The sequence below is a fragment of the Mytilus californianus genome, unplaced genomic scaffold (assembly GCF_021869535.1).
Source record: "Mytilus californianus isolate M0D057914Y unplaced genomic scaffold, xbMytCali1.0.p SCAF_13, whole genome shotgun sequence".
Taxonomy (NCBI): domain Eukaryota; kingdom Metazoa; phylum Mollusca; class Bivalvia; order Mytilida; family Mytilidae; genus Mytilus; species Mytilus californianus.
Window position 1 is genome coordinate 18,724,562 of NW_026262615.1, and position 19,817 is coordinate 18,744,378.

Here is a 19,817-nt window from a genome sequence, read left to right on the forward strand (position 1 = left end):
TCCTTTCCCAATATCATGTAAAACATTGTTTATTTTGTAAATTTTTCTTCGTCCGGGGCTGCTATTCAAATTATTGGGCATATTATTGTATAACTACAGATCGTAGTAGGGATTTCATCGGCTGATGACAGACAAAAATTGATCCCAAAAGAAAAATTAGGCATTCTACACGCATATAAATTCTTTTTGTTACATCTTCTTAATTATTATATATATTTCCATGTATATGTATTGTTTCAACTTATAAGTTAAAGTTGCTCAACTCTGGGACTATTAATATAACACTAATATAAATTATTATATAATGTCCAAGCTGAACTGTTATATTTTTTTATTTTTTTAATGAGAAATACTTTATTTCATGACCATGATAACCAAGTAGTTTTTCAATTGACGCTTAATTGATATAACAACTTTCTTTTCCTTTTTGATATATGTTTTTATTATTGCAAGATATTTAATTGCCTTTTTTTACGAGAGGACTTGATATGACAAAATTAAACAACAGTTACTTTAATTGTATATCCAGGTACAAATTTAAGGGAGGGGGTAGGACCTTTATCAGGACTCCGGGATCGGGTGTTTTTAAGCTCGGGATTTCGGGATTGATCCTTTCGGGATCCGGGAATTCTTTTTTCGAATTTTGGGATGTCGGGATTTAAATTTTTTTAAATTCAGGACCTCTGGATTCCATGTTTTTAAGCCCGGGATTTAGGGATCAGGACCCCTCCTACCCCCCTCATTTAACAATATAAAAAAAAATGGCCCTTAATGTATTAATAGTAAAAAAAACAAACATTGTCATAATTGTAGCGCAGCGAGCAAACAAGAGCTTCTCCTTCAAATCTCACCACTTTTCCCTCTGAATTTTTAAAAGAGAAGTCACTTCTCCCTATCATTCTGAAGTAGTGTGAGCCCTGTGTATTGCCACGCAATACTCTCAAAAGCTTGTTCTTTTTATTATGCTAGTAAGACTTGAAATATATATAAAAATAAAAACTGTATTTTCAGAAAACTAGATTTAAAACTGAACATGGGTTTAAATCTTCATGTAGAGAAGGAGAGGATCCTCTGGATACTTCAAAGGTGCCATATTCATAATCATATTTTACTTCAAATAAAAATTGTTTCGAAGCTATGATGTAGCATAAGTTGTATCAATTTCATTCAAACTCTAATTACATTGTTAGCAGGTAAGAAATCTGCTTTGAAACTGCTACTATACTCTGAATCTTCACTTGTGCCTTCACTTCCATCTGCTTGTTTCATTTTTTTACCATAATTTAAACTTCCTTTCTGTAATCTCTTATGTAGCTTTCTTGTTCAGGTTATCAGTCTTCACTACATGTAAAATATGTATCTAACTACATATTTATGTAACAGTTGATTAATAGCAGTCATTATCATATACACAATATCTATATAAGACTGCATGACTGTATATAAAATCCCACTTCTTTTTTCCCCTATCAATTGGATGCTTGCTCAATCACATTATTTGCATTTAAAAATTTCACATTCAAAATTTCAGAATTTATATAATATATATCTAAGACTGTGAATATTATCTCCCTTGTATGCCTGACTATATGTGTTAAAGTTTATTGTTAATAATTTTAATATTTAAACTGCGAGGAACATACATATATAAATACATTTCAGTATTTTTTTTGAAATTATATGCCTACTGATGAGTCCCAATTGCATATGAACTTACAATAATTTATTTTAGAAAGGGACGAAACTCACAAGGCTTAAAAGACATTTATCACAATAATATAAACCACCTTTTTGACACTTATACATAAAAATTGATATTTCAAAAAAAATTTAACAGAAAGATCTAAATCTACTTTTCTATGATAATGTCACGATAAATATCCTTGTTAGTCTAGGCACAATTTTGAATCTGAAGTAGCAAATCTATATGTGTTTAAAGGTTCTGGTAAAGGTCTAAAGTATATCAGTCCTTTCAACATAATGTAGTTTACGATCAGAAATTATTGCTTGCATTTAATATTGCCATCTTAATTGAATGAAAAATATGCAAGATAGTCTATAGCAGTTTAGAAATACTTTCATACAGATATATAAGATATAAGAATAGTTCTCATCAATTGGATGCTTGCTCAATCACATTATTTGCATTTAAAAATTTCACATTCAAAATTTCAGAATTTATATAATATATATCTAAGACTGTGAATATTATCTCCCTTGTATGCCTGACTATATGTGTTAAAGTTTATTGTTAATGTCAAAAGTACAGATGTACATGTATAATATGTATCTAGGACAGTAGATATTATCTCCCTTCTATGTTTACCTATTTACAATTTCTTGTTCAGGTTATCAGTCTTCTCTACATATAAAATATGTATCTAGGACTGTAGATATTATCTCCCTTCTGTGTTTACCTATTTACAGTTTCTTGTTAAGGTTATCAGTCTTCTCTACATATAAAATATGTATCTAGGACAGTAGATATTATCTCCCTTCTATGTTTACCTATTTACAATTTCTTGTTCAGGTTATCAGTCTTCTCTACATATAAAATATGTATCTAGGACTGTAGATATTATCTCCCTTCTGTGTTTACCTATTTACAGTTTCTTGTTAAGGTTATCAGTCTTCTCTACATATAAAATATGTATCTAGGACAGTAGATATTATCTCCCTTCTATGTTTACCTATTTACAATTTCTTGTTCAGGTTATCAGTCTTCTCTACATATAAAATATGTATCTAGGACTGTAGATATTATCTCCCTTCTGTGTTTACCTATTTACAGTTTCTTGTTAAGGTTATCAGTCTTCTCTACATATAAAATATGTATCTAGGACTGTAGATATTATCTTCCTTCTATGATTACCTATTTACAGTTTCTTGTTATGGTTATCAGTCTTCTCTACATATAAAATATGTATCTAGGACTGTAGATATTATCTTCCTTCTATGATTACCTATTTACAGTTTCTTGTTAAGGTTATCAGTCTTCTCTACATATAAAATATGTATCTAGGACAGTAGATATTATCTCCCTTCTATGTTTACCTATTTACAATTTCTTGTTCAGGTTATCAGTCTTCTCTACATATAAAATATGTATCTAGGACTGTAGATATTATCTCCCTTCTGTGTTTACCTATTTACAGTTTCTTGTTAAGGTTATCAGTCTTCTCTACATATAAAATATGTATCTAGGACTGTAGATATTATCTTCCTTCTATGATTACCTATTTACAGTTTCTTGTTATGGTTATCAGTCTTTTCTACATATAAAATATGTATCTAGGACTGTAGATATTATCTCCCTTTTATATTTACCTATTTACCGTTTCTTGTTAAGGTTATCAGTCTTCTCTACATATAAAATATGTATCTAGGACTGTAAATATTATCTTCCTTCTATGTTTACCTATTTTCAGTTTCTTGTTAAGGTTATCAGTCTTCTCTACATACGAAATATGTATCTAGGACTGTAGATATCATTTCCCTTCTATATTTACCTATTTGCAGATTCTTGTTCAGGTTATCAGTCTTCTCTACATATAAAATATGTATCTAGGACTGTAGATATTATCTCCCTTCTGTGTTTACCTATTTGCAGATTCTTGTTAAGGTTATCAGTCTTCTCTACCTATAAACTATGTATCTAGGACTATAAATATTATCTCCCTTTTATGTTTACTTATTTACAGATTCTTGTTAAGGTTATCAGTCTTCTCTACATATAAAATATGTATCTAGGACTGTAAATATTATCTCCCTTCTGTGTTTACCTATTTACAATTTCTTGTTCAGGTTATCAGTCTTCTCTACAAATGAAATATGTATCTAGGACTGTAGATATTATCTCCCTTTTATGTTTACATATTTACAATTTCTTATGAAGGTTATCAGTCTTCTCTACATATAAAATATGTATCTAGGACTGTAAATATTATCTCCCTTCTGTGTTTACCTATTTACAGTTTCTTGTTAAGGTTATCAGTCTTCTCTACATATAAAATATGTATCTAGGACTGTAGATATTATCTCCCTTCTGTGTTTACCTATTTACAGTTTCTTGTTAAGGTTATCAGTCTTCTCTACATATAAAATATGTATCTAGGACTGTAGATATTATCTTCCTTCTATGATTACCTATTTACAGTTTCTTGTTATGGTTATCAGTCTTCTCTACATATAAAATATGTATCTAGGACTGTAGATATTATCTCCCTTTTATATTTACCTATTTACCGTTTCTTGTTAAGGTTATCAGTCTTCTCTACATATAAAATATGTATCTAGGACTGTAAATATTATCTTCCTTCTATGTTTACCTATTTTCAGTTTCTTGTTAAGGTTATCAGTCTTCTCTACATACGAAATATGTATCTAGGACTGTAGATATCATCTCCCTTCTATGTCATTTTCCATTCTCAATTTTATTACCTATTTACAGTTTCTTGTTCAGGTTATCAGTCTTTACTACATGTAAAATATGTATCTAACTACATATTTATGTAACAGTTGATTAATAGCAGTCATTATCATATACACAATATCTATATAAGACTGCATGACTGTATATAAAATCCCACTTCTTTTTTCCCCTAATTGCATATATAAGTGAATCTTTGGAAAGTTGATTTATTTTAGGCAGTTTCAAAATATACGTACTGTGTATAAAGGAGTATTATGACCCCTCTAGATTTGTATGAAGTATTTTTAGGTATCAAATAAATAAGAAGTCATTATATCATGTCACTTGATATGTTTAATTTCTCTTTCAATATAGATATATTTATTTCAGGCTGACAAAGTTGCTGGAGAAATATCAGAATTAGAGTCATATATACACCTACTGAAATGTGGAAAAATTCATGCTGTAGATGAATCTTTGACACTTTTTGTTGTCCCAGACATTGACTACAGTAAATTTGTTCTTAAGGTATTGTACAATGTGCAGCACATGTTTCACAACTTTTTAAAAGAAACTTGCATGTGACATACAACATATGCATATAATAGAAAACACAACAAAACCATGAGAAAAATGACAACCATTCAGATGATACTAAATGGAGAATTTAAACTCATTATAATAAATCATGACAAAAACAAAAATTTACAAACGTGCACCAAAAGGTACAGATTAAATGATTTGTGAAGAAGTAAATATCAACTATTAAAATTTGTATAAACTTTAAGTATATATCCAAGTTTAAGCGTTGTTAAAACAAAGTTTATTAAATTATCAGCAATATTTATACAAGACAGAAGGATAGAAAAAAATATCTGATTACATTACAGATAAAAAAAATAATTAGAAGTTAACAAACATGTGACTTTTCCCAAGATCCACAGGTTGAATTAAAGTTGATAACCAGTATTCCTTGTCCAACATGAATAAACATTTGATACTTTTTTTAAATAGGAAGAAGAATTTTTCATTGTTAAACGAGAACCAAAATCATTTTCAAATGAAGTTAGATGGGTTTACAGCTGCTGTTGTGATCCAAATAGACATAAACTACTTGAGAGTCTTTCAGACCATGTTGTTACTGATTTTGAAGGTACAGTTGCTTATTAGTAATATTTTGAGTTAATATATAACCTCAATACAAACTTATTAGACTCCTTGTTATAAAGGTATCCAAATGATGCTCTCTGTTGAAATCTATCTGTTAGTGGAAATCTATCTGTTAATACGAAACTCAAAACCTCAATGAATAGCAACTCTCTGTTTAGATCTTTTCTATTAAATACATATATATCATGAGATTTAACATATATCTATATATCTCTACGTATTAACTAGTATTTTATGCCCCGCAAGTAAAAGTTAAGTTGAGGGCATATTGTTTTACCCCTGTTGTAGACCGTCTGTCCTATTATGCGTATATAGTTATTCTGCATTTCTCCACCTACAGTGTGAATGCTAATGTTTTCACATTGCTGTCTGTTTGTACACATATTGAAGATGTACATGTGGATGTGCATGTGGTTAGGGTATTGATATTTGCTTTTATGGGAGATAGTTGAACTTAGTAATTTTTGCAGTATAAACTTGCATATGAGATGCATAGCATTTTCTGAAAACTTCTCTTACAATTTGAATGCTATGATGTGTTCCATTTACTGACTGTTTTTACATATACTTATTGTGTGCCTGTGGTTAAGGTTTTGATTTTTATTAATAATTGCTCTTTTGGGAGAAAGTTGAACTTAGTAATTTTTAGAGTATTTATCTGTATAAGAGGAAGTCCTACAGTGAACAATAAAACTATGTGCTCCCATGTTTAACTTTGTGTATTTTGAAATAAAAGTTTGCATCTGCAGGGGCATACTTCATAGGGGAGTGGGCGGGGGCATCACTTTGTCTAGTATTGTTAATAATAATAATTACAACCTATTACCTTTTTAATGAAAATAACTTATTTGAGAGAAATAACTGTATGTATGGATTAGCTTATGTCAGTTTTCATTTATCTTAGATTTTAATGATGATCTTTTTTTAACAGTTTTTTCAACAACTTTTAAACAATGTCTGCATTGTCAAGCTGTATGTAATATCTTTCAAGAAGTTGATTGTTTTTATGACATCTGCCCAGAAATTCAGAAAGGTATAAAATATTTATTATATATACTGTCTGTTTTAAAATATCTGGTTATATCAATGAATATGTGACGAGAAATGGATGCCAGTTGAATATTGAAAATGTTTTCACACTTAAAACTCTCCTTCAGAAAAAAAAAATGCTAAAAAAGAGTTAACATCCTCTACAAAAGTTTTGCTTTTCAATTTTGTTTGATGCAGTGTTTGTCTTTTGGATACGAAAATGTCAATAAAGCAAATTCAATGTAGTAAATTCTCTCAATTGAACAATATTCATTGTTTTTTTGGGATTTGTTTTAGCAACAAGTTTGACAATTTGAAACAATCTGATATAATATTTTTTAGGAGTTATAAACTTGGGAATTATTGCATTAATAATAAAGAAAATACTATTGAAAGTCTTCTTTTATTCAAGTCTGTTCTCATTCTTATTAGATTACACAGTTTTATCAAATGGTACCTAAATTATTTAAATTTTGCAATTTAAATCCTTCAACTCCTGTTGTATTATTTTATTTACTGATGTATGTATTCTTTGCTCTTTTTGTTATGAAATTTCTAGTTTGTTTTGATATATTGTTTTAAATGTTCATTAAGTAATCAGGGATATTCCACACTCAGGCACTGAAGTTTTTCCCATATCAGGAAGAAGTATTAGTTGCATTTATATGGAGATTTACCAGTGATGAGCTTAGCACTATAACCTATGCAGCTACTATTTATTCTTTTGTTACAAATTGAAAATTAATTGTACTAATTTTGGTCCTTATAGACACTTAGCAGATTAAAAAATATTAAAGCTGTAGTGCTTCTGCAAATGGAATGAAGAAAGTCTGATAGTTTAAAATCATTTTTTTTTCAGATCATGATTACACCAATAACACATCGGCTAATGTTGAGGTAAGAAAATAGTTTCTTTTAACAAATATACTCAGACATTTGTTTAACTTATCTTATATGAGTTCACTTAAAGATTTAAATACCAAATGTGCACATGTCGTACTATACTGGTTAAATTAAATAATTTGTTTTCATATTTAGCACTGTTCATGGTCAAAGACTGTGTACATTTTCTGTCATACGACATTACAGTTCGTTTTACATATAAAATATGTATCTAGGACTGTAGATATTATCTCCCCTTTATGTGTACCTATTTACAGGTTCTTGTTAATAGATAAAGGAAGATGTGGTATGAGTGCAAATGAAACAACTCTTCATCAAAGTCACAATCTATAAAAGTAAACCATTAATAGGTCATGGTACTGTTTTCAACAGGGAGCCTAGGCTCACACTGAACAGCATGCATATATATATACATTTCAGTATTTTATTTTAAATCATATGCAATGCCTACTGATGAGTCCCAATTGCATATGAACTTACATTAATTTATTTTAGAAAGGGACGAAACTCACAAGGCTAAAAAGACATTTATCACAATAATATAAACCATCACTTTGACACTTATACATAAAAATTGATATTTCAAAAAAAAATTTAACAGAAAGATCTAAATCTACTTTTCTATGATAATGTCACGATAAATATCCTTGTGAGTCTAGGCACAATTTTGAATCTGAAGTTGCAAATCTATATGTGTTTAAAGGTTCTGGTAAAGGTCTAAAGCATATCAGTCCTTTCAACATAATGTAGTTTATAATCAGAAATTATTGCTTGCATTTAATATTGCCATCTTATTTGAATAAAAAATATGCAAGACAGACCAGAGCACTTTAGAAATACTTTCATACAGATATATAAGATATTAGAATAGTTCTCATCAATTGGATGCTTGCTCAATCATATTATTTGCATTCAAAAATTTCACCTACAAAATTTCAGAATTTATATAATATATATCTAAGACTGTGAATATTATCTCCCTTGTATGCCTGACTATATGTGTTAAAGTTTATTGTTAATGTCAAAAGTACAGATGTACATGTATAATATGTATCTAGGACAGTAGATATTATCTCCCTTCTATGTTTACCTATTTACAATTTCTTGTTCAGGTTATCAGTCTTCTCTACATATAAAATATGTATCTATAACTGTAGATGTTATCTCCCTTTTATATTTACCTATTTACAACTTCTTGTTAAGATTATCAGTCTTCTCTACATATAAAATATGTATCTAGGACTGTAGATATTATCTCCCTTCTATGTTTACCTAATTACAATTTCTTGTTCAGGTTATCAGTCTTCTCTACATATGAAATATGTATCTGGGACTGTAAATATTATCTCCCTTTTATGTTTAATTATTTATGGTTTCTTGTTAAGGTGCCAGTTTACGGTTTATTTAAAATTATGAATCCTTGAATTTTATTAATAATCTTGAGTTTTTGGTAGCCTTATTGATTTCTACACTCAATGTGGATGTACGAAAAAGCAAGCAATATGTTTACCTATTTTCAACTTCTTGCTAAGGTTATCAGTCTTCTCTACATATAAAATATGTATCTAGGACTGTAGATATTATCTCCCTTCTATTTTTACCTATTTACAATTTCTTGTTCAGGTTATCAGTCTTCTCTACATATAAAATATGTATCTATGACTGTAGATATTATCTCCCTTTTATATTTACCTATTTACAACTTCTTGTTAAGGTTATCAGTCTTCTCTACATATAAAATATGTATCTAGGACTGTAGATATTATCTCCCTTCTATTTTTACCTATTTACAATTTCTTGTTCAGGTTATCAGTCTTCTCTACATATAAAATATGTATCTAGGACAGTAGATATTATCTCCCTTCTATGTTTACCTATTTACAATTTCTTGTTAAGGTTATCAGTCTTCTCTACATATGAAATATGTATCTAGGACTGTAAATATTATCTCCCTTCTATATTTACCTATTTGCAGATTCTTTTGTCAGGTTATCAGTCTTCTCTACATATAAAATATGTATCTATGACTGTAGATATTATCTCCCTTTTATATTTACCTATTTACAACTTCTTGTTAAGGTTATCAGTCTTCTCTACATATAAAATATGTATCTAGGACTGTAAATATTATCTTCCTTCTGTGTTTACCTATTTACAGTTTCTTGTTATGGTTATCAGTCTTCTCTACATATAAAATATGTATCTAGGACTGTAGATATTATCTCCCTTCTATGTTTACTTATTTACAATTTCTTGTTCAGGTTATCAGCCTTCTCTACATATAAAATATGTATCTATGACTGTAGATATTATCTCCCTTTTATATTTACCTATTTACAACTTCTTGTTTAGGTTATCAGTCTTCTCTACATATAAAATATGTATCTAGGACAGTAGATATTATCTCCCTTCTATGTTTACCTATTTACAACTTCTTGTTAAGGTTATCAGTCTTCTCTACATATAAAATATGTATCTAGGACTGTAGATATTATCTCCCTTTTATGTTTACCTATTTACAATTTCTTGTTCAGGTTATCAGTCTTCTCTACATATGAAATATGTATCTAGGACTGTAAATATTATCTCCCTTCTATATTTACCTATTTGCAGATTCTTTTGTCAGGTTATCAGTCTTCTCTACATATAAAATATGTATCTATGACTGTAGATGTTATCTCCCTTTTATATTTACCTATTTACAACTTCTTGTTAAGGTTATCAGTCTTCTCTACATATAAAATATGTATCTATAACTGTAGATATTATCTCCCTTTTATATTTACCTATTTACAGTTTCTTGTTATGGTTATCAGTCTTCTCTACATATAAAATATGTATCTAGGACTGTAAATATTATCTTCCTTCTATGTTTACCTATTTACAGATTCTTGTTAAGGTCACCAGTCTTCTCTACATACGAAATATGTATCTAGGACTGTAAATATTATCTCTCTTTTATGTTTAATTATTTATGGTTTCTTGTTAAGGTGCCAGTTTACGGTTTGTTTAAAATTATGAATCCTTGAATTTTATTAATAATCTTGAGTTTTTGGTAGCCTTATTGATTTCTACACTCAACGTGGATGTACGAAAAAGCAAGCAATAGTTTAAGAACCATTTTCTTTTTCAGATAAAAGAATCGTTCCCTCTTAGCAGAAATGTACTATGCATCTGTTGCTCATCAGGTATAGGGATTGTAAAGGTGAACAATAGCTATTTTGATTGTTTAACATGTAGTTCTACTTCCTGTGTGCATGTAAGAGAAGTCCATTCGATTTTTGACTCAGAAAGTAATGACCTAGGTGAAGAATTACTGAACTGGAGGAGCAATCACACTGACAAGGAAAAGGAATTGAAAGTAAAAATCAAATGTTTATCCTCTAAGAAAATACCATTTGATTTCACTGAAGACATTTCTTCAACTGGAGATGCAATCTGGCTATTCCAGAACAGTGTAAAATGTGCTGCACCTCTGAGTTTGATCCAATCTGTAAATCAGTTGATGTTATAACAGAGAACCGTATTTACACACTCAAAGGTATTTTTCACAGAGCTTTACATTATCAATAAATTAATTTGTTCTTTCAAAAAAATTTTGTTTGACATACTTTAAAATATATGAATAGATAACAGTTAAAAATTTCCCAACAAAAAAACATATCAAAGAGAGTAAAATATAAGAGATTCAAAGTTGAATATTCATAATTAACTAGGATTTATGATTTAATTTTGTGGATTAATAATTATTTAATATGGACATTTTTGAAAAATGTTTGAATTAACACTATTCTTTACCAGCTTTAAATTTGATATACTCTTTCTTATAGTCAATACTTGGAAATGCAAAGTGTGTAAAACTGAGGAGTCGTTTGATGGACAGGAATATGGGGTCATCAATATGGGGATGTATTGCGTGGCATATGAAGTTACGAGAAGATATTTGTCATACTTCCTTCAAGGAAAGTAAGTTTCATTATATTAAAAATAGTATGCTATTTTTGAAAAAATTAATCAATTCATAATTTGATTAAGAATGCGATCTATTCTGTTTTTGACTTTTATCTGATTTCTTAAAATCTTGGAATATTCTAGTGATTTTTTATCATAGCATTTTTGAGAAAATAGATGTCAATGTTAAATGTCAGGAAAATCTAGAGAGAATTACATCCAGCCAAATTTGTAATTGATGATATCTCAAAAGAAACACACAAACCTTTTATTTTTCTTCATTTTGAGTTACACTGCTTTCATATGTTCAATTTATAAGAGTCTTTAAAGAGGCCTATTATTTTGTAAAAGAAAAGGAACATCCTTAAAACATTAAACAGTATTTAAAAAAGAATAGTTTGAGTATTGCATATTATGATATTTAGTGTTATGCATTCATATTTCAATAATTATGTGAAAATCAAGTGTGGTAATATATATTCATTTTGATACCCTTAAAAATTGTTATTGCTGTTTCTACTTGTCATTTAGAATGCTACATAAAAATACTACTCTAGAAGAGTTTTGATGAGATGTGCATATTATATTTTCTTAGGTCAACAATGTTCACAGAATATGTTGCTCTCTGCCAGATGTACAAATATCATGGACACCTTGATGTGGACAAACAATTCTCATACCAGAGACTTCAATTGGCCTGGTATTCATACATCAACCTATTAGATGTAACCTATGAAGAGGGATTCACTTGTTCAAAGTGTGGACCTGATCCATCAGTTGTTGTAACGGATGCTACAACTCTTTCATTCAGAAAACGAATGTTAAGCTGGCGGGATGTTTTCTTGTTTGCAGAAAAACCATGTTCAGAACCAGTGAAAGGAAGATAAGTATCAATTCCATGAATTTCATTTCATAAGATAAAAATCCTTTTTTTTAATCAAATTGTATTTTATATATAACATAACAAGTAAATAAATAGAGTGAGCAAGCATCACCAATGTGTTGAGGTTTGACTTTTTCTCAGTTTATTGAAAATGGAAATAGGGAATGTGTCAAAGTGACAACAACCCGACCAAAGAACAGACAACGGGCAAATAAAATTGAGAATGGAAATGGGGAATGTGTCAAAGAGACAACAACCCGACCATAGAACAGACAACAGCAGAAGGTCACCAACAGGTCTTCAATGCAGTGAGGAATTCCCACATCCCGAGGCGTCCTTCAGCTGGCCCCTAAACAAATATATATACTAGTACAGTGATAATGAATGCCATACTAAACTCCAAATTGTACTAAAGAAACTAAAATTAAAAATAATACAAGACTAACAAAGGCCAGAGTCTCCTGACTTGGGACAGGCGCAAAAATGCAGCAGGGTTAAACATGTTTTGAGATCTCAACCCTCCCCCTATACCTCTAGACAATGTAGAAAAGTAAACGCATAACATTACGCACATTAAAATTCAGTTCAAGAGAAGTCCGAGTCTGATGTCAGAAGAAGAAACATAAGAAAATAAACAAAATGACAATAATACATTAATAACAACAGACTACTAGCAGTTAACTGACATGCCAGCTCAAGACTTTAATTAAACTGATTGAAAGATTATATCTTCGTCATATGAATATCAGGCACAAGCCCTCCCGTTAGGGGTTTAGTATCATACCATCATAACATATATGAGAAGAACATAACCCGTGTCATGCCAACAACTGGTTTTTAAATAAATGTGTTTAGTTCCGATGCAAAGACCCTATAAGTGAATCAATATTAAAGCCAAAATATGCAATCTTTAATGACCTGACAACAGTTCCCTTCTTAATAGGTCTATTTAAAGGTTTTCGTTAGCCTCTGAGGTAAATATTGAAATTTTTGTGCTTTATAAAGAATATTACCATAAAAGATTGGATGTGAAATACCTGAAAGGCCACCAATGGGCCCCTTCCAGTATTGAGGGAGAGGGGCCTGTATGAGGCTAATGTGAAAAAGGTAAAACAGCCATCTTGTAGAAAAAGAACACTTTTGTGATGCATTATAATTTTTTTTTTTCTTTTTATACTTCCCACAGCAGTCAAGTTTTTTTACACAGACCAGAGTGCAGAAGACTATTGAAGAAATTTGCTTTGCATGGAATGGACAATGATGAATATGCAATCTTCATGAACAGCTTAGAGAGTTATGAGAAATGTTTAACTGGGCTTCTCTTACAAATTAAAAATGAAAATAAAACAACGAAGAAGATAACATGCTGCCAAGAAGTCAGATCTCTGCTAAGATCTTTGAGTAGTGAAACTCCAGCTTGTGGAATGGTTTTAGCAACAGAAGAAAACCGACAACTACTAAAAAAGCTTATTTCGATTTCCTCTGATGCTGAGAAAATAGGAAAATTCAAAATGTTTTTCCTATTTTGTTCAACATTATACGTAAGCAGGGAGAATTATATATGGAAAATCTTGAGCCTATTATGGATGTTTTGTTGACAAGGGCTGGATTACCATTTAAGCCTTCATTGAATATTACCAAACAACTTGATGCTGACACAACTTCAACTGAGCCAAATTCCCTATCATACTTTCCATCCCTTCCAGTATTGAGGGAGAGGGGCCTGTATGAGGCTGATGTGAAGAATGTTAAACAGCCATCTTGCAGAAAAAGAACACATAGCCACCCGACTTTGTTGCCAGGATTGTTTACAATTCTTTGTCCACATGGTGAGTAACAAGTAAATTACAATTATTTTCCGTTAAAGTCTAACATATAGACTTCAATCATATTAAAATTATATATCAATTATTGCTCTTAAATAATCTATTCAACATTCAAATGAAAAAGTTTCAACCTTAGAGGCTCTCAAGAGCATGTGTCACTCACCCTACTTTACTTTCGTTTTGGCAATCATGTAAAATTAAATAAAAATCATAACAGATACCCAAATAATGATTGAGTCGAAATTTTGTTAAATATTGGTCATGTAAATTGATAAAAAATCCAGGTTGCCATCTCAAACAGTAAATCAGCAACAAAGTAGCAACACATCATCAGCACCTCAAAAGGAACATTTATGCCATGTTTGATTTCATTTCATTCAGTGGTTATCTAAATAAGACATTTGTATGTTACTATAATTTCCTTTATAGTCCTATGTTATACTAAGTCCCCCACTGGGGGCCATCTTAGATGATGGATGTCAGCACCTCATAAAGAACATTCATGCCATGTTTGGTTCCATTCCATCTAGTGGATCTCCAGAAGAAATTCAAAACGTTTAAAGTAAATGATGACAATGAACGACAACTAACAACAAATGATGAGAATAGCCCACTTGACCCTTCAGACCAGGTGAGCTAAAAATGGATGCTTAACCTCATTACCCCATAAAACTTTTAGAAATCAGAAAATAAATCTAATTTTTTAATTGCAGGTGTTTGCTATGGATATGAGGTAATGACAGTAGCAGAGTCCCCTAATGTTCCCTTTACTGTACTGAAAACCAGATTTTCCAAAGGTAATAACAGTTTTTCAACAATCATTCTACTTGATAACTTTATAAATATAAAAGATGTGGTAATATCCACAATTTTACAAATTTTACAATCCCATATGATGAATACCATACAAATTAATATTTTATTTCATATTAAATGTTAGTCACAACCTGCTTTTCAAACAATACATTTGTTGTAGGTATTCATATGCAATATGATATGTTATTTAATTTTTGAAATTGTTGATATCATTCCCAATGCTTGGTGGAAGGTAATTTGCAAAATGTGGTACTCATTTGTTTAATCTAACTGTATGTTTAAAGCTAGATTTTTTTTACAGCTCCAGAACTCATCATCTATGACAATGCCTTAGCGAATTGTCATTGTTCTTTGCTCAACATTGGAACTTTTTTCAAATCAAATCTTTTTTTTTTTACAGTTTAAGACCAAGATCATTTTAAACTCTTAATTTATATCAAAATTCTGACAAATAGAGTCTCACATTTTCTATAAGTTATCACAAAATATTATAAAATGTTATTTCAAGGGCATATCCCTTATCATGAATAAATTGTTCATTTGTTTATCTGTTTATTGATTTGCAGCAGTTGAAAGAGCACTGATTGTACATAATATAGCTGCTCTGAGCTTTTGTCCCTTCACTTTATAACATAGTGAAATATTATCTATCTTTGTAAGAACCTTCACTGGATACTGAAAAAGAAATGAAATGATTATTGAGTAATAATTCAATACCAAATGCTCATTAAAATTAATAGAGAGAATATGGAATGAATAAAAAACTAACATTTATTATCATACCTGAGGGCATAAACAATTATTTGGTCTCTATGTATATCTTTATTCTATCAAACCTTTGCAATTACAATGGTATACAGACACTACATGACATCAATAATACAGACATAAATACATGATTACACAGAGCAAAAAATCTAATGAAAGTACACAGCTTTCTCAGTTTAGATTTTTTATTTAAATTCATAATTTTCTTAAACATAATAATATTTGGACGATTTACATATTTTTTATCAATACATTTGTTTCTTTTTACTGACATCTCTGTGCACACCATAATATAATGATACTCATCTCCAAGATCTTTACAGTTACATAATTTACAATTTCGTCTATCTCTCTAAATATTTGTCCATCTCCCTATGTCAATGGGTAATTTATGGTTGATGGTTCTAAATTTGCATAAAGTATAAATATCACAATATTCTAAAATATCAAAATAGTTCTCAAAGCCAAAAGTATCCTTAAAAATTCGATAATTTAATGTCTTCGAACATGCTTGCACATTTGAAAATCATGTTTGTTGAAACTGATCTTGGAGTGATGTTCTGATTGTATTCATTAACCAAATGTCACTAATACATGTTTGAGATAACCACACAAAAGATGATCCTGTATTATTAAAAATAGATTCAACATGGTTAAAACAACTAAACGTGACATCATTTTCATTTGACCACTTAAACAGTAGTCTCTGAATCTAAATTATAGCAAATTTATTCAAGCCTTTCAAATTAATGCTTTTTAAATTAAAGACATTCACAAGCATGCCAATGGTTTAAGCAAAAATATAATGAGCCAAGAGATAAAAAAATAAACTGTTTTGCATATAGTGTATATTTGAAACAAAGTATTTCCTATAAATATACAATATATCAAATAAAAATAAAAAAAGACAACAACAAACATAAACCTTTGTGCAAAACATACACTGAATATAGATGTCAAAGATAAGTTTTTTGTGACTAACCTTTTCAAACAATCTCTTTGCATTCTCAAGGACATGCACACCACAGTCAACACCTTCTTGTTTTGGAACCTGTTAAATATTTTTTTCCTGGACCACTTTGTCCCTGCAAAAAGCCTCCATGTGAGGTGGTCCTGAAAAATATACTCTCATTGCTATACTCAAAATTTAAGATATCAAAATAATGAGATTCGTAATTGACTCCATTAATAATTACAAAAGCAGTAGAACTTACAATGCAATTTGACATATGACATAATTTTTCAATTCTTAGATAGTCAATTTGTAAACAAATCATTATTCAAACAATTTTAAGTGTGTTTGTTTTTATGTACTAGCCTTTTATGTTAAATAATAAGAAATTATATAATATTTTTAATAAGTACACAAGTTAAAAACTAACCTTCGAATCTTATTTGGTTGCCCTTTAAGAACATACATATAAAACATGGCTGTTCTTCTTCTGAGAACAGACTCATCCAAGTCCTAGCCTATAAATAAATTATATGAAAATTGAACTCATACAGTAAAAAATTTTAAGAAAATAATAGGCTTATGGTTATTCATTTGTTTAATATGTTTGAGTTTTTGATTTTGCCAGTAACTGATAAGCCAGCTCCAGACTTCAATTAAACTAATTGAAAGATTGTATTTGCATCAGCTTTTCAGCTAATATATGTAGCAGGCAAAATTTTTCTTGTGAGATTAAATATAGAAAATATAGCTTACCCTCTTCACTGTAACGTCCCATTGACGTTTTCTTCTCTCTATAAGAGCATCTTTTCTGACTTTCTGCAACAAAACTCAATTTATTATTATATGATTAAAATATTGTAGGCAGATGTTGTTTTATGTTTAAACACCATAAAACAATACAACTATAAGTACTTGAGCAAAAGCAATCAAGATAATTTCTGAATGGTTTTTCATTGACCAGGTGAGGTGTAAAATGCTCATATACAAAAAAATAAATTGACAGATGACTTGTGTACAAGAACAAAGTTCCATGTTATTTATAATGGGACTGCAACGAGTGAACTAAGATTAAAATTGGTGATTTAGAACTGCCTTTTCTACTTTAAAACAATACCTTCTTTGGGGGCTCTTCAACTGCCTCATCATTAGACTCCTCTTTCTCCTCTAGATTTTGGTCCATTTAAAGTATACTTTTCAACTGAATATATTAAAAATAAAATAGAACTATTAATTCCGGCAAAATGTATCTACCCATTCAATAAAATACATCAAATGGAAAATAAACCTAGTTCTGATAATTTGAAAGGTATATCATCATTAACATATTCTTATTCATGTATCATTCTGAGACAGAGTGCAGATTAATAAGGGACATGACACCCCCCCCCCCCCCCCCCCCCTTATGTGAGAAACATTTTGTTGATTATTTAGGGTATCAGGTCCGTTCGCGCCCAATTTACTTTCGCACCCTACACGTTCACACCTCACATGTTCGCCCCTGAAGTCTGTTCGCACCCTACATGTTCGCGCCCAATTTGTATTAGAATTTCAGTTGAATTATAAGATTTTTTTTTTTAAAGAATATACCAAATAATTATATTTTCTTGAATGGAATTATCATATATTTTTTTTTTATTATCAATTTGATGATGAATTATTAAAAGTTAATTATGTATGATTACTGCTAATTGCAAGGGCGCATCCAGCCAGCCATTTTTAAAAGGGGGGGGGGGGGGCGGTTGTTAGTTCCCAACCCAGGACAAAGGGGGGTTCAACTATACTCCCCATTCAAATGCATTGATCGTCAAAAAAAAGGGTGTTTCAACCCCGGAACCCTCCCTCTAGATCCGCCAATGAATTAGTATTCATACACAGTCTAAATTGGTGCTATCAATGAATTGAATAACTATATAAGTCCTTGGTGTTATTTTTTAGTGTTTAAAAGATTGTTGTTTTAAGGGGGCTTGCGAGTCTAAACCAATTTTCTTTTTAATATAGAATTTGGCTATATTTTTCTATAAATGAACTTTATCTTATACTTAATAGAAAAATAAAATAAAAAAATGGGGTCAACGTTCATTAAAGCTCACAATCTGCCTTCGAAAGAAGCATACATTTTTGTAAAAGTACTTTTTTCTGTTAAACTAATAGGAAAAAAAAGGTAATAACGAAATAAAAAAAGAACTAAATTACAAAAATCGCTAAAATTTTACAATAGTTTACTTTAAGGACAGCTTATTTGAAAACAATAATAAAAAATATAATAGGTCACCGATGAGTTAAAAAAGATATTTCAATTTGGATGCCAAAAAATGGCATTTTTGCACAAAAGGGAGATAACTTGGAGCTTTTTTAATGATAACTATATTTTAAAAGTCATCTGGGGCCAAAACGAATTGATTTCTTTGAATGATTTTTGTACCATATGATAAAGTAACAACTAATAAAGTATTAAATAAAATTTGTAATGAAAAAAAAAATGTTTTTTAATTTTTTTCTGCAATTTTTATACCCTCCAGACACCTGAAGTCTTTTAACTTGCTTTGATGTACATAACTGCATACATTTAGCTTGGTATGACTAAAACTTTTGAATATTTTAAATAAAAAACAAGAAATATAATTGTTTTTAACAGTGTATTTGAACAAGGATGACAATATGATGACTAAAAAAAAGATTTATAGAAATACAATACACTTTCCAAAACTCGTTTACAAATTATTAAACACAAAACCAATAAAATTTTGACTCGATCATTTTTATTACAAAAAAAAAAAAAAGATATGAAGATACAATGTACGATTTGTATTTCATAGTATATGATAATTTAAATAAAATTTGGGCGTGAACGTGTAGGGTGCAAACTAGTCCAAATAATTATGACGTCTTGCAAGGCTATTTTAATTTTTTTCTGTGACGCCTTCCTACGATTTGGACTAGGTGCAAACAGACTTTGGGTTCGAACGTGTAGGATGCCAGGGGCGGATCCAGCCATTTTAAAAAAGGGGGGGTCCTAACAAAGGACAAAGGGGGGGGGGGGGGGGGGGGGTTCCAACTACATGTCCCCATTCAAATGCATTGATCGTCCAAAAAAAGGGGGGGTTC

At 30.1% G+C, this 19,817-nt stretch overlaps 1 protein-coding gene and 1 long non-coding RNA gene across 2 annotated transcripts; both read left to right on the forward strand.

The window, feature by feature from the left end:
* Positions 1–6,584: 6,584 nt before the first annotated feature.
* LOC127723319 (uncharacterized) lies at positions 6,585–10,932 on the forward strand. The gene is made up of 3 exons (XR_007991994.1): positions 6,585–6,614; positions 7,470–7,507; positions 10,647–10,932. It is a non-coding gene; the product is annotated as an uncharacterized LOC127723319 (long non-coding RNA).
* Positions 10,933–10,942: 10 nt separating this feature from the next.
* On the forward strand, positions 10,943–15,320 carry LOC127723312 (uncharacterized). Its single transcript, XM_052229881.1, has 6 exons — positions 10,943–11,054; positions 11,344–11,479; positions 12,060–12,347; positions 13,525–14,176; positions 14,887–14,970; positions 15,291–15,320. The coding sequence occupies exons 1-4, from the start codon at positions 10,976–10,978 to the stop codon at positions 13,943–13,945; spliced, it is 924 nt and encodes a 307-aa protein (XP_052085841.1). The 5' UTR covers positions 10,943–10,975; the 3' UTR covers positions 13,946–14,176; positions 14,887–14,970; positions 15,291–15,320.
* Positions 15,321–19,817: the final 4,497 nt, after the last annotated feature.

Excerpts from the sequence above, each read along its gene's own strand:
- LOC127723312 (XM_052229881.1), top strand. The coding sequence starts at position 10,976 with ATGTGCTGCACCTCTGAGTTTGATCCAATCTGTAAATCAGTTGATGTT. Across the intron at positions 11,055-11,343 it reads CCGTATTTACACACTCAAAG|TCAATACTTGGAAATGCAAA; the intron begins GTATTTTTCACA and ends TCTTTCTTATAG. Across the intron at positions 12,348-13,524 it reads TCAGAACCAGTGAAAGGAAG|TTCCCACAGCAGTCAAGTTT; the intron begins ATAAGTATCAAT and ends TTCTTTTTATAC.